The sequence below is a fragment of the Eumetopias jubatus genome, unplaced genomic scaffold (genome assembly GCF_037043125.1).
Source record: "Eumetopias jubatus isolate StellerSeaLion01/CBP00866 unplaced genomic scaffold, mEumJub1_p1.0 scaffold_17, whole genome shotgun sequence".
In the NCBI taxonomy this organism is placed as follows: domain Eukaryota; kingdom Metazoa; phylum Chordata; class Mammalia; order Carnivora; family Otariidae; genus Eumetopias; species Eumetopias jubatus.
Window position 1 is genome coordinate 71,643,187 of NW_028274823.1, and position 14,066 is coordinate 71,657,252.

The 14,066-nt window shown below is 46.2% G+C and overlaps 1 protein-coding gene across 2 annotated transcripts in view; it reads left to right on the forward strand.

Moving 5' to 3' along the window:
• Positions 1-9,469: 9,469 nt before the first annotated feature.
• The window catches only part of COG2 (component of oligomeric golgi complex 2), a 57,598-nt gene continuing 53,001 nt past the window's right edge, over positions 9,470-14,066 (forward strand). For both annotated transcript variants that reach the window (XM_028104499.2, XM_028104500.2), the window contains exon 1: positions 9,470-9,650. In XM_028104499.2, the coding sequence (XP_027960300.2) occupies positions 9,579-9,650 (72 nt within the window). In that variant the 5' untranslated portion in view covers positions 9,470-9,578. The remainder of the gene's footprint in view (positions 9,651-14,066) is intronic.

Consider the following 14,066-nt stretch of genomic DNA (forward strand, 5'->3'; position numbering starts at 1 on the left):
GTAGAATGAAGGCAAAAATCAAAACAAATCATTCTTCAATATTTATGGAACACCTACTATGTGTCAGGTACTGTTCTAGACCCTAAAGATAGAATAGTTAACAAGAGACTAAATAAAGTTGCTGCCCTCATGGAGCTTCCATTTTAGTTGTTGAGTGAGAAAATAAGCAAATAAATGTACATATATGTCAGGTGTTGACTCAGTAAAGCTGAGTAAGGGGACATAGAGGGTGGAGGTATAAAGGAGCAGGTTGGTATTTTCTATAGGATTGTGTCAGGGAAGTCCCCCTCATTTGAGCAAAGACCTGGAGGAAATTAAGGAATGAACAGTTGTGCTATTTGGAGAAGAGCATTCAAAAGAAAGCCAACAGCAAGCTCAAGGTGGGAGCACATCTGGTGTGTTTAAGGAATGCCATGGTGACCAATAATGCTGGACAAAATATGAGCAAGAGGGCAAGTGGTAAGAGGTAAGGAAGGTAGTGGGGTCAGATCACATAAGGCCTCAGAGGCCATTTTAAGATTTGCCTTTAACTTTGTGCCAGACGAGAAGCCCTTGGATGGTTTTGAAGAGGCTTGACTTGACTCAGATTAGAAAGAATCACTCAGGCTACTGTGGGCAGAACAGACTTGTGGGATGGGGAGCAAGGGTGGAGGCAGGAGACCAGTTAGGAGGCTATTTGCATTAATGTAGACTGAGATTTCATGACTTCTGTACTGTTGACATTTTGGGCCAACTTTTTTTTTTTTTTTTTTTTTTTGCTGTGAGGGGTTGTCCTGTGCACTGCATGATGTTTAGCTGGGCTCCTGGCCTCTGACCACTAGATGCCAGTAGCACCCTTTCCCCCAGTTGTGACAACCAAAAGTGTCTCCAGACCCTGCCAAAGTCCCCTGGGGGGCAGGTGCACAAACTCTCCTGGTTGAGGACCACCAATCTGGGTGAGAGGCGGTATTGGCCCAGACCAGAGTGGTAGATGCAGGTCTGGGGAGAAGTGGTGAGATTCTGGGTGTATCGTGAAGGCAAAACACACGGGACTTGTAGATATATTAAGTGCGGAGCATGTGGAAAAGATGAGTTGGGATGATTTTATGATTTTGGGGGCCCGAGGCACTGGAACAATGAAGTTGCCATTTGCTAAGACGGGAAAGACTACAGTTTGATGGGAAACAGGTGTTTGGTTTGGGAGATGTTACATTGGAGAGGGCGGTTGAATCCACATGGGGAGGCCACGCAGGCAGTTGAATACATGAGTTTGGAGTGCAGGGATGAGGTCCAGGCTGGAGACATAAATATGAGCATCATTAGGATATAGGTGATATTTCCAGCCCTGAGAAGGGATGGTCTGACCTATGCAGTGAGTATGGACAGAGGTGTGCTCGGCAGCATGCTAAGGCAGCTTCATGATATCTGTTCCCTGGTGTTTGTCCTGTGAGTGTGGACAGGAGTGTGGATGGGACCTAGGATTTGCTTTTAACCAGTAGAATTTGGCAAGGTAAGGGGATGTCACTATTATGATCACATTATATTAAATCAGACTGTTTTTACTGACTGGAGTGAGAGGCTATCCTGCTGGTCTTTGAGAAGCAAAGAGCCATATTTTGAGCCACGTGTGGAAAGAGTCATATGGCAGGAAATAGCAGGTGGCCTCTGGGAGCTGAGGATAGTCTCTAGTTAACAGCCAGGAGAATCTCCCCGCGACCACCCACTAAACCATACAGGTGCAAGGAAATGAGTTCTGCCAACAACCTGAGTGAGTTTGGAAGCACAGTCTTCCCTAGTGGAGCCTGCAGGTGAAAACACAGCCTGGTTGACACCTTTCTTCTCCTTTGAGTGAGACCCTGAGCAGAGGACCCCAATTAAGCTGTGCCTGGCCTCCTGACAAACAGAAATGGTAAGATAATAAACTGAGTTGTTTAAAGCTACTAAACTTGCTATTATTTGTTATGAAGTAACTATTATAAACAAGACAGGGCCCAAAATGGAGTTGTTTATGCTAAGGCCCACGTCACCCAACTGAGACTTAATTATGATTTCAGCTCTCCCAGAAATGGAATCTGAAACTAGTCAATCAGGCCCCACCTGATCCTCACTTGTTAGGTCATCTGCCTGACAGATCCCTGCCATCCCCTGAAGCAAAGTCACTTTGCCATTACCAACCTGTTTTTTTGCCTAATGTGACTTCCTTGCTCCTCCTCCCTTGTGCCTATAAAAGTCTTTCATTTTGTACAGCTCCTCGGAGGTCCTTTCAATCTGCTAGATCAGATGCTGCCCATTTCATGAATCATTGGATAAAGCCAATAGATTCTTTAAAATTTACTCAGTTGAATTTTGTTTTTTTAACACAACAGGAAACTCAGACTGAAGGTCTGAGTCCCAGAGCACAGGACTGATGTTTAAAGGTCAGGAAGCTCAAGAGAACCCAGCAAAGAAAGGAGCCATCACTGACAAGTGTGGAGGAAGAACGGAGAGCCAAAATCTCGATGAATAAAATAGAATATTTCGAGAGAAGTGAAGGGACTTCTGTGTCATTTAGGACTGACGGGTTGAATCATTTGAGATCTGAGAATTAATCATTGGATTTGGCAATGTGGTGGTGATTAGCGATCTTGTAAAATGTCTGTGTAGGTGTAGTCGTGGGACCAAAGCCTGTTAGCAGTATTTGAAGTGCAAAAAAATTTCAGGGTTTGGATACAAATGGGAGCGGTGGATGTGAAGAGCAGTGATCAAGTCTGACTTCTGTTTTGGAGGTAAAATCAATTGGCTTTGCTGATGGATTAGATATGAGATAAGGGAAAGAGGGAACCACCCCAGGGGCTGAGGGTTTAGCCAGTAGGTAAGTGGGGATGCCATTTACTAAGTTGGGGAGTCTGGGAAAGGAGCAGGTTAGAAATCATGGTGAAAATAAGACTCCTGTTACATATTCATGGGAGAAATGCTGCAGGCAGCTGGACGCTGGGACCGGGAGGCAGGGGGTTTTGCTCCCAGGGTAGATTGAACAATATCCAGAGACATTTTTGGTGGTCACAGCTGGGTCGGTGCTACCGGCATCTAGTGGCTAGAGACCAGAGATGCTGCTAACCATCCTGCAGTGCTCAGGACAGCCCCACAGCAGGGAATAATCCGCCGAAGTGTCAAGAGTGCCAGGTTGTGAAACCCTGATTGAGCATGGCCACAGAAGACCCAGAATCAAGCGCTTCAAAGGTGCAGAGATGAGTTAGAGAAGCAGTTTGAGTATATACGTCCAGGATGGTAGAAAGAGAAACCACATGACTAAGAGGGCACTAAGGAAGCTGGAACCTCAAGACGCAGAGTGTATGTCCATGTTTGCTAGAAGTAGGCGCGTATGGTGCACAGACCCCCTACGAGAATTCATGCACCTTGCCCATTTTTAAGTGGACATCTGAAATTTGTAATCATAAACTTTTCATCGCGGTTTATGTATATTTTATTAACTAGACATTGAAAATGTTAAACATTTGAAAAAATGAAATAGGAAAGGATTGACTTCGTTGGAATAACATTTTCCTGCTAAAATTTTATTTTTTAAAAGCAGGACAACCTAGTTTTCTGTTATTTTATTTACCATACTACACTGGAATGGAAAGAAATCATTAAAATGCTTACTTGTGTTTTTTCCTATTATGTCCCTAAAAATATATAGTTTAATGTAAATATAAAGGAATCAGTGTCACTAACCCAAGCTGGTTGTTTTTCTGATTTCAGAGCACTTCAACATCTGCCCAAATACCCTCTTTCCAATGCTAACCTTCACCCTTAATAAGGAGAGGAAGCCCCAAAGATAGAGCCCCAGGATTACCCACAGAAGGATGTTATTTGAAACAAAACTGGTATTTCAACTTTGGTATCAGCCCATGTCCTATGCTCTAATAAGATTTGAGAGGAGTGTGCTGTTCTTCCAGGAAGCGAGAGGGGTATCGTGATATCAGACCCATTCTTGGGCATATCAGCTATAGTACAGAGCATATATGGAGTTTGGATTTGGAAATGGGCTCCCTTAAAATGATCTTCACACAAGGATTCTTTAGAGATTTTTCAAGTATCCTTGGGGACATGGTACGCTAATAGGGTACTCAAAGGTGTAGACAAACATTTTACAAGTTGTGCTGGGAATGAGGTGGGGAAAGAAATATAGAGGTTGTCGTAGGAAGATATAAGGTCAAAGGAAGTCTTTGTTTTGTTTTGTTTTTTTTCTTTTATTTTTAAGACAAAGGTCATTTGTATGCTGACTGGAAGGATCCATTGGAAAAGACTTTGATGTTAACCCTGGGAGTGGAGTCCTGGTGAGGGCTGGAGGGAGTGAATCCTAAGCACAAGGAAGGGGACCCAGGTGGGTGGGTTAGAGCAGGGGCCCATATTCCCCTGGGATATTCTCTCCCTGCTCTTCTCAATAACCCTGCTCTATCTTCAGCTCTTTCTGTGTTTCTTGTACATTTCTCCAATTACCATGTAAATTCCATGATGCCGGGAACTTTTCTGTGTTGTTCACCACAGATTTACAAACACTCAGGGCAGTATGTAGTACATAGTAGGGACTTACTAAATATTTAATGAGTAAATGTCTAAAAACAAATAAAAATGGATACAAATGCAAGTATAGATTTGATTTGATGGCAGTAAGATAAGGGAATTCCTGCACAAGTGGCTTTTATTTTCTTGAAGTGTGACCGTAAGACAGGAACTGAGAGTGAGGGGGCATTGTTCAGAAGACATGGGGGTGGGGGGTGTTGAGGCAAATCTTGAAGGTGTGAAATGGTCATCCATTAGAGGGAAAGCAAACCCACTGGAGAGACAAGGGAGTTTGAAGTCGGTGTTGAGTACCCACTGGAGGTTTGTGGTCAAGTGTTTTAAAGTACAGCAGGTTGGCTCAGTTGTATGACTGATTCCTGGGTTTCTAGTGCATGCCTCTGGCATTGGTGGAGCCATTTCCAAAGAAACAAAATGAGGGAGGATAAGCCAGTCTTTCAGAAAAGACGGTGAATCAAGTTTTGAACATGCTGAGTTTTGAGGCACGGGTGGGACATCACAGTGAAATAGCACAAGTAGGTGGTCGGTTACATGGGTCTGGTGGGGAGGAAAGAAACAGATGGTGGTGCATCGATGGGAGAGGCGTTGGCTAGGGAATGGGAGCTGAAACCAAGGGCCCAGTTGATATCACTACAGGAGAGAGTAGCATGGAAGAGAAAGGTTAACTGAACCCCAAGAAACACTGATGGGAAAGTCATATACATTTGTCAGGCATGCCAATGTCGACACAGATGGTTGTAACTGCTCAGGACCAGATGCCAGGTCTTTGAGTTTCATTCATTCTCCCCCTCTGGCATAGCCTGGCCACACAGAAGGTAATTCTAAAATCCGCTCTGATTTGATTTCTCTGCACTTTGCATTTACCAGAATCCTATCACAATTTATTATTTGACATGCTGCTAATGTATCACTGTCTTGAAAAGATTAAATAATGACCTTTTTACAAATATAAGATGAACGCTTGTAGAGATTTTATTTAATTCATTCATTAGCAAGGGAACCACTAAGATGTTACCACCACTTCAAGAGAGAATCTCAAGAGCAGACACATATACAATCAGTAATACTTAAATGAATTTGCTTTGATAGATGCAAATAGATATGCAGATAGAATGCAAATGGATGCAAAATTGACTTCTACCAAAGGAAAGGGGGTCAACTGGACTTCCAGTGGACAAAATTCATTTGCATATTTCTAGACAAGATCATCTGCATCCATATCAATTATGTCTGATCTATGGAGTTGCAAAATAGCTCAAAGACAAGAAAGGCACAGAATATCCCACAGAATCAGTTAGCCCAGAAGGGTACATGAGACTACACCTGTTTTCCCTTGGAAGACACTATAATCTTTTAGGTTCATTTCAAAGTCTTTCGTGATTTTTCCCTATAATGCTTAACAAAAAACTTATCATTCTTATTAGTTTGAAAAAAAACTAATAAAAAATGTTAGTCTGTTATAAAATAGACATGGAAGGATGTTCCAGCACCATCATACCCGATTTAGGGTACTAATTGATTAGGGAGATGAGGCAGAATCTGGGATGCAACCTTCAACCTAGGATGAATCTGTTTTTTAGCTGGAATGGGAAATATTTAAGAATCAAACCAAATGACCTCAAATCCATTCTGGAATGAAACAGGGCATACCAAAAATACAGAAGATGTTGAAATGGCCCTGTTGGCTCATGGTGAGCTTTCCTGGTCAAATGGAGGCCTCTACCATGATGCTTGTCTTCCGTGTCTCTCCCGCCCCACACCTGCTATCCTGGCACCCAAGGACCACCAGACTATAGGCTCAGCCTGCAGGTTAAAATGGGAACCCTCCGTTCCCACAGTAGTGAACAAGGATGACTCTGGTTGCTGGTAGAAGAGTCGGCTGTCCAACTGTTCAAGAGAGGGTCAGAAGAACATAAGGATGATATTGGAGAAAATGCTTGTGTGAATTTCCGGAGCACAATATTTCTCTTTGCAATTTTTGAGTGTTCTGTAGCAAACCTGCCAAAAATGTGAAAACTATAAATAGAGAAGTGTGGGAAGGAGAAATGAGGACCTGTCATGATGCCAGCGAAAATAGGGAACTGAGAATTTTCCAGAGAGTCAAAGTCAAAGGGGGTTAATATTTACTTAGAAATGAAGTCTTGAGCACAAGCTTTAGGATGAAATGAAGGCAAGAGAGAGAAGTTAGGGAATACAGAGAGAGCCTTGAAGATAAAAAATGTCAACTTAAAGTTTCATCCCTCATTAAGGAAAGTACAGGTCAGAGAAGAGGGGAGACATTAGGATACACTGACTGCTGATTATGTCTGGCACCGATGAAGAGCTTTCTATCTACTTTTCAGTTTAATCTTCCAGCTCCTGTTTCCTATGAAACAGGTGTCATCACCAAAGATGAGAGTCCGACATTTAACAGTAGACAAATCTTTAACAGCACGGACAACTAACCAACCGAAAGCTGGCCAGAAGACCCCTGCTGAGCCACGTGTTAGCCTTCCAATGGCTGGATCCCGAGGCCATGGTAGGGATCTTGGGAAGAGCTCAGGGCAGCAGGGGGACACACAGCAGGCTCTGGCCAGAGGCTAGTCACCAAACTTTGCGTGACTGAAATGGTGTGTACCAACTTAATGTCAGCTCCGAGTGGAAACCGAGGGCAAAGTCCTTTGGGCAGGTTTCAGCTTACTCCCCACCTTTTCTTTGTCCTCCCCAGAGTGTTCCATTAGCAACTGGGGTCTTTCCTGTTGCTCCTGGCTTTGGTGGGCCGCACCACTGCCACAGTCTGTGGCTCCAAGTGGTGGCCCACTGTTTGGGGTCTTGGCTGTTCCCTCCTGACCCTTGGCTATTACCTACTGACTTCTGGGAGGAGAGCAGGCAGCAGGGATTTTCATTCTTTGTTAGCGCCTATTCCCTTCAGCATCCCCAGGATTAGCACTGCAGGCTGCACAAGTTCAGGCTCATGTCTTGACCAAAGGCCCGGCAATGATTTCAGAAGGGAATTACAACGAAGGTAAGAAAGAGTTCAACTACTAGCTCATCTAGAGTTTAGGGCAGGCAGGGGGTTCCAGACACCTTTGTTTGGTCTGCCCCGCCTCCTCGCCCCCTCTCTTGGTGCCTTGGTGAAGAGTGTGGGCGCTGCGGTTTGCACTGCCTGAGTTTGCACTTGTGACTTATTAACAGTGTGGCCCTGGGCTAAAAGCCATGCCTCTCAGAGCCAATCGGAATAGCTTATTAGACCTGTTGATTTTGGCATTGTGGGCCTGTACAGAAATATCTTTTCTTCTTCATCCTTCCTCCTTCTTTGATGTGTAAACCAAGGTATTTGGGGAGCAGGGAATGATGTAATGTTTGGGATTTACTTTAAAATATATTCCAGACCTCCTCCCTCCAAAAAAAAAAAATACAGGGTGGCCCCGCAGGGGCAAGTGATAGGAGGAGGGCATATGAAACAGAGGATTGGGGAAGCAGAGCGATGAGAACATGGAAGGGCCGGGATCCTTGTGCTCTCCACACTTTTGTGTATGTTTGAAAATTTTCATAGTAAAAGTAAACAAAGACCAAATAATGAGGCTTTCATTCCCTGTATCCAAATAAACGTAACAGGGCACAGAGTGCACTTTTCATAATTGTTCCTCTGGCAATTTATTCTGCTTCTCCAGATAAGATTCCAGCTCTCATCCTCTCTTTCATATTCTCTGGGTATTGGCTGGGAGTATTTTCTTCAACGAAGCTTGCCAGGCTCACTGCTAAGGAATATATTGTTTCAGATTCTATACCTACGTTTTTAAAAAGTGACCAGTTTCCAGTTTGGAGTGACTTGAATACAAGACTCTCAAGATAAGATATTTTCTCCCACTGTTCCATCCCTTTATAAGGACGATTAGGGTAATGTTATCTCTAGGAGAACACAGCATTGGGAGGAGTAGCCAGGCCTGGTTTATTACAGCAAGGCTGCAGGGTGAGTGAGGAGTGAGGAGTGAGATTTGTGGTTTGAGTTGTCAGATTCTCAAGGAGAAAAAAAAAAAAAGAGAAATGAATCATCATCATTTGACCATGGCATTCACACTAAAGGGGAGGACAATGGGAGAGCAAGGGAAGAAGAAAGAAAATCTCAAAACAAATGTGGGATGGATGGGGGAGGAGGAGGAAGTCTCAGAAATTGGGGGGAGACGTGGCGATTGCACCAATGCTGGCCACAAACACAATTTCGCCTATTCCCGGCTTAGATTCGAAATTAACATGCACGCACATCTATTTGTCGGCTGTGTTTTGTGAGCCGGTAGCGAGGCGATCCTTTAAGAGCCTTGAGGACCCAAACTTGTGCTCAGAGGCTGGCCACCCTGGAGCTGAGCCCGAAGTGGAGCAGGGAGCTGCCCAGCTGCCCACCGTCCTCCCTACAGATCGCTGGAACCGAGCCCAGGGAAGGAGAAGCTATGGTCGCCCGTGGGGGCCGGGGCTAAGGGCGGAGACCAGGCTCCCAAGGAGGCCTCAGCGCCCGGGCGGCGGCGGCGGCGAGCGGTGACCGGAGGACTGACACGGTGATGTGCCCAACTCTGGAAGACCGGCCTCAGAACCAAAGGGCCAGCATCCCGCCATGGTTATGCTTCCCGCGGAACAATCTCGGGGAGAAGACACTGGCAGAGGCTCGCAGGCCGACTTCCCGATGGAAACGGTGGGGTTGGGAGGGAGCACCCCTGACCCTCCCCGCCCGTCCCCTCCCGGGCTCACCGGGCCTCGCCAGCAGCTGGGCGGCCCGGCAGAAACGTGCGCGAGGCCGTAGTGCCGCCCTCCGCCGCATGGGGGCAGCACCACCTGCTGGCTCAGCGGCGGCAGTCCGCGCGCCTCTCTTGGCGGCGGCAGGCGGAGGCGGGCCCGCGGCGTCCTCGCTCATTGGCCGCGGCGCGGGCGCTGCCATGTTGGCGGAAGCCGTGCGTTCTGTGCCGTGGAAACTGGCAGTGGCTGCGGCCGCAGCGTCGCGGAGCGCAGCCTCCTGCCTTTCCTCCTCGCTCGGGTCTCGGCGCTGAGAGGCGGCGGCCGGCGGGATGGACAAAAGTAGGATGAACCTGCCCAAGGGGCCGGACACGCTCTGCTTCGACAAGGACGAGTTCATGAAGGTGCGCGCCGGGGCTCCTCTCCCCGGAGCCGGGCCGTGGGTGGCCTGCCCTCCTTTGCCCTCCGGGGTCTCTCCTCCGGCTTCTCCTGCGGGCTTCCTGGGCCGTGCCCGCCCGGGACGGGCCCTCGGCGGGGACCTCGCTGCACTTCGCAGTGAGTCTCTTGGCCTCAGGTTTGGTAGGTGCAGCCTGGAGAAAGCACTTCTGTGAAATCGTGCACATTGAGTGAAAGGCCTGAAAGTTCAGGGCAAGTGGTTTTGAGCTAAACGTAAAAGCCCCTGTTAGGACCCGACTCTGTTACCGTGTGGTGCAGTCAGACCGCCGGTCCCCTGGCCTGACAGAAGCCTCCCAGTGCCTTGCACCTCGAAGCTCAGCGAGTGTGTGTTGAGCACATTTCTGAACGCACGTACTTACCCAGGGATCGGGTCGGGTGAAAAGGCGCTTAACCTAAAGTTTTTGCCTAACTTTCGTCTAAAGCTCCTGGAATGACAGATTTGAAAGACTGTACTACCCTTACTGATTCTGTTGCAGTACTACAAAGCAAACCAAGCTCCTTTTCTAAAGTTGCCCTACTTCTCTCTTCATAAGGTCTACTCGAAGCTAGTCTGCAGATAACTGTAGCACATAAACTTACAGAATAGAAATTTGAACTGAAAACATTTTACTGACGATAAAGGTTCATCAGGCATAGCCTTAAAAATGTCCAAGATTTGAATCAGAGCTCGGAGGAACTTTATATCTATTTTGTGTATCCCTCTGGGTCTGTACTTAAACTATCAAAAAATATATGTTTCATTTCTAAGGATTGGGATTTGGTAGCTGGTTTCAGTGTTAAAAAGTTAAAACGTTTTGGCTCTGTAGGCACCTAAAATTTTGAAAGAGGGAGTTTAAATTTCTTATATTTTGATGACTTCAAGTCAGACAGTGTTTCTTTCTTTTTTGGGTTAACCAGCTAGTCCGTTTTTTGATATTTGCATTCAGATCACATCTGCCAAACTCTGGCTTTTAAAAAGTGTTTATATCTGGATCCTCCGCAGTGCGGCCATATCATTTCTAATGTGTAGGACTGTCTAGACAGAGGAATATTGTACTCTTGTTCTTGTGCAGCGATGTTTCTACTAAACCGCTGTAATAAAAGGTGTAACTTGAATGGAATGCCTGAAAGAGTGCAGAGTGAATTCACTGATCCAGAAACCTTTTGTTAACTAAGGATACATGATGAGGAGAGGTCATAGGAAGAAGAAAAGGCACACACAGAGACTTAAAGAATCTCAAATCACAGAAATCTCTTTAGCTTGTCCATCTTTGGACTTTTTCAGGCTTCCTTTGGGCCTAACACCAGCATTTTCTCAGACTTACTAGCCCATTTTCTCACTGTGAGCTGACAGAATGCCTTTGGTCAAAGCAGCTTCAGAAAATAGAGATCTCAAAATAGAAGTTGTAAAGTAGGACTTAGAGGTAGGGAGAGAGCAAACTGGGAAAGTGGCTAGAATGCTAGCAACTCCATGTTCTTTCATGGCTCTTAAACTTCTGAATGTAGCAGACAATTTGTAGTGCTCCTGAACCTGACCACTTCATACAGAGAAGAAATATACATAGAACATCCGTTCTGTATTGATTTTCTGGGTGGGTTCTGGAGATAAAGGTTATTTGCAATTTGTGTTTCCTTCAGAGAGAGATTTTATAAGTTACAGTTTCATGGCGGCAATGATGAGTGGAGAGCTTGCTGTCAGGGTTATAGTTCTACATATATGTCTCATTCAGCACGTTTTGGAATGAGACTGGGAAGGTAGAAATGTCGGTGGGGTGGGGCTTCCAGTTGTACCTTGGACGCTCCAGTGAGGGGGGTCTACGTTGATGCAGTATTCATTGTGGAGTTACAGTCAGGTTGAAAGCAGGAAGTTTCATGGTCATATCTGTTGCATTGGAGCTGACTGGGGGCAGGAGACTACTTAAAAAGTCATGTTAGTGGTTTTTATGAGATCTAATGAGATATACAGAGGTGGGGAAAGGTATGTGAAAGATGGAGGTGATCAAGGTGCAGGAGTGGCAGATGGGGAAGAGTCACCTGGGGCAGAGGCGGTGGCAACATCAGACTTTATCAGCTTAGAAATATAAAAATCCTTAGTGTTGACAGCCAACGAAGATGAATAGGACATCAGGTATTGGTAGTAGGGGAGAGAAAGTGGCATAACAGAGATAAAGTGGACCCGTTTACATGGGTGTGCGGTTGACATCCTACATAGCCTTCCCCTTCCATCTCAACATACGACTTCATCTCCAATTGTATGGAAAAATTAGCAGCCGTCCCACAGGAGCTCCTTCATTCTGCCGACCACAGTCCCATTCTCGTATTTGTACCCTTCTCCTCCTCACCTGGTACGTGGAGGGGCTCCCCTTCCTCCTCAGGTTAAGTCTCCACCCTCGCTCGGGAGTCCATGCCCTCCTGCGTTTCCAGGACCCTGTGAGGATCCTCTCCCCTGCACCCTTTCCCATCGGCTTGCGCGCACGCTCCTATTTTAGCCTCTTCCACTTGACCCTCCCGCCTCTAGATATTGCCCAGTCATTCTTGCACATTGTAGCCAGTGCTCAAGGGTTGACTTTACTTTCTCACCTTCCACTTTTAAGGCCCCACCGTTCCACTAAAAAGTTCTTACCAAAGTTAACTAGGTGTAAGTCAGTCCAGCAGACCTTTTTCTGTCTCCTTACTTGACCTCTCAGTAGACCAAATGCTCTGCATTGCTTTCTGATTCTCTTCATACCTCTCTGATGTGTCTCCTATGCATAATCATGCTCCTCCTGGTAGTCATTTAATGGCTGGGTATGGGCTCAGCCACGTGTTCTCTCCTTTCCCTAGATGACCCTTCATGCAGCTTCATGACCACTATAGGCAGGTGAGGCAGATTTCCTATCTCTGGCCCAAATGCCTCCTGAGCACCAATCCTGTATATTGAACTTGCTGACATTTCTTCTTGGATATGTCTGTGGCCTCTCAAACTCATCATGTTCAAGACTGAATTCATGAGCACCTCCTCCCCTGAAAACCAGCCTTCTTGTTCTGTTGCCTATCTCAGTAAACACTTTCACCATCCATCTAGGTGGGAGTTGGGAAACTGGAAGTCAACTCCTCTCTGTCACATTTCCAAAATCTAGTCTGTTACCAAGTCCTGTGGATTTCGCTTCCTAAATACCTCTTGAATCCATCTACTTCTCTCCATCTCTTCTTGTACCTTCTCAGTGCTCTCTCACCATCCTACCATAGAGGCTTCTTACCCAGTCTCCTTGCACCTTCTTTGTCTTTTTCTGGCCCGTGGTCTACACTGCAGGCAGGGCACTCTTTTCAGAATGCATATGTGATCTTGTAGGTAACAGGTGACTAGTCGACTGGCTCTTGAAAAAATATTTTCCAACACATTTGAACATATTTCAAAGAGACTCAGTCCCCCATGGGGTCTTTTTTATTAGTAGACAGTTTGTTTCTGTGCTGAGCCAGAGTCTGCCTCCTTTGAACATCTCTGCATCAGCTCCTCTCCTGACCCCCCAGCTTCGTTGGCACCCTGGGTAGGCATACAGTACCTTTTTCATGAGAAGTGAAATCGGGAGCCCTCCTTGTGGTTACTGTAAGCATGTACCATAGGTTAAAGAACCGGTGGGGAGTAAGTCATCGAGGTTCCTCCCTTTTTTAATTGGGTGAATTGGAAATTTTGAAACAGGAAGCGTGTCTGGCATGTCCTTGTTCTCAAGGAGCATGTATTCTAATAACGGACAAAATGGAAAAGGGAAAAAATGACCAGCTGCTCAGATCTCTTTGTATTGTGCGGGTTGATTAGCTGTGACTTGTAGATGTTGGTTCCGCTTTCAGCTCTGCCTCTGCTTGTGTGTGACTTGGGGCAAATCACTTGCCTCCTGGCTTCTGTTTGCTTTTTAGTATAATGAGGTGGTGCTTATCTACATGATCTTTGCGGTCTCTTCTGTGAAAAAAGGACAGTAGTCCATTTTTCTGGTTTGTAGATAAGGAAACTGAGGTCTGAGGTGTCATGACTTCCTGTAAAGTCGCACAGCTAGTTGGGGCAAATCACAGGCCTGATCTCCTGACCCCCATGCGTCAGTCCTTGGAAAGCATACTGTAACATGTTCCTTTCCGGAGGCCGCAGATGGGGGCTTGGGGAAGTGGGAGAATCAGAGTATTAAGAACAGCCCACAGGATGGCACAATGTCCGGATGCCTTCGCGCCGGCATTTCACCAATAGGGCCGCCTCTTACCGTAGAAGAAATTTCGACAGAGCTGGTGATCTGGACTCTCGGCCTGTAGCTTAGCCACAGTAAACGGGACCAGCGGGGAGAGATGGCTGTTTGAGGTGGAGCTTGTTGATGGCAGCCAGAGATAGTGGCTGACAGGAGGAAGAGGGAAGAGTGACA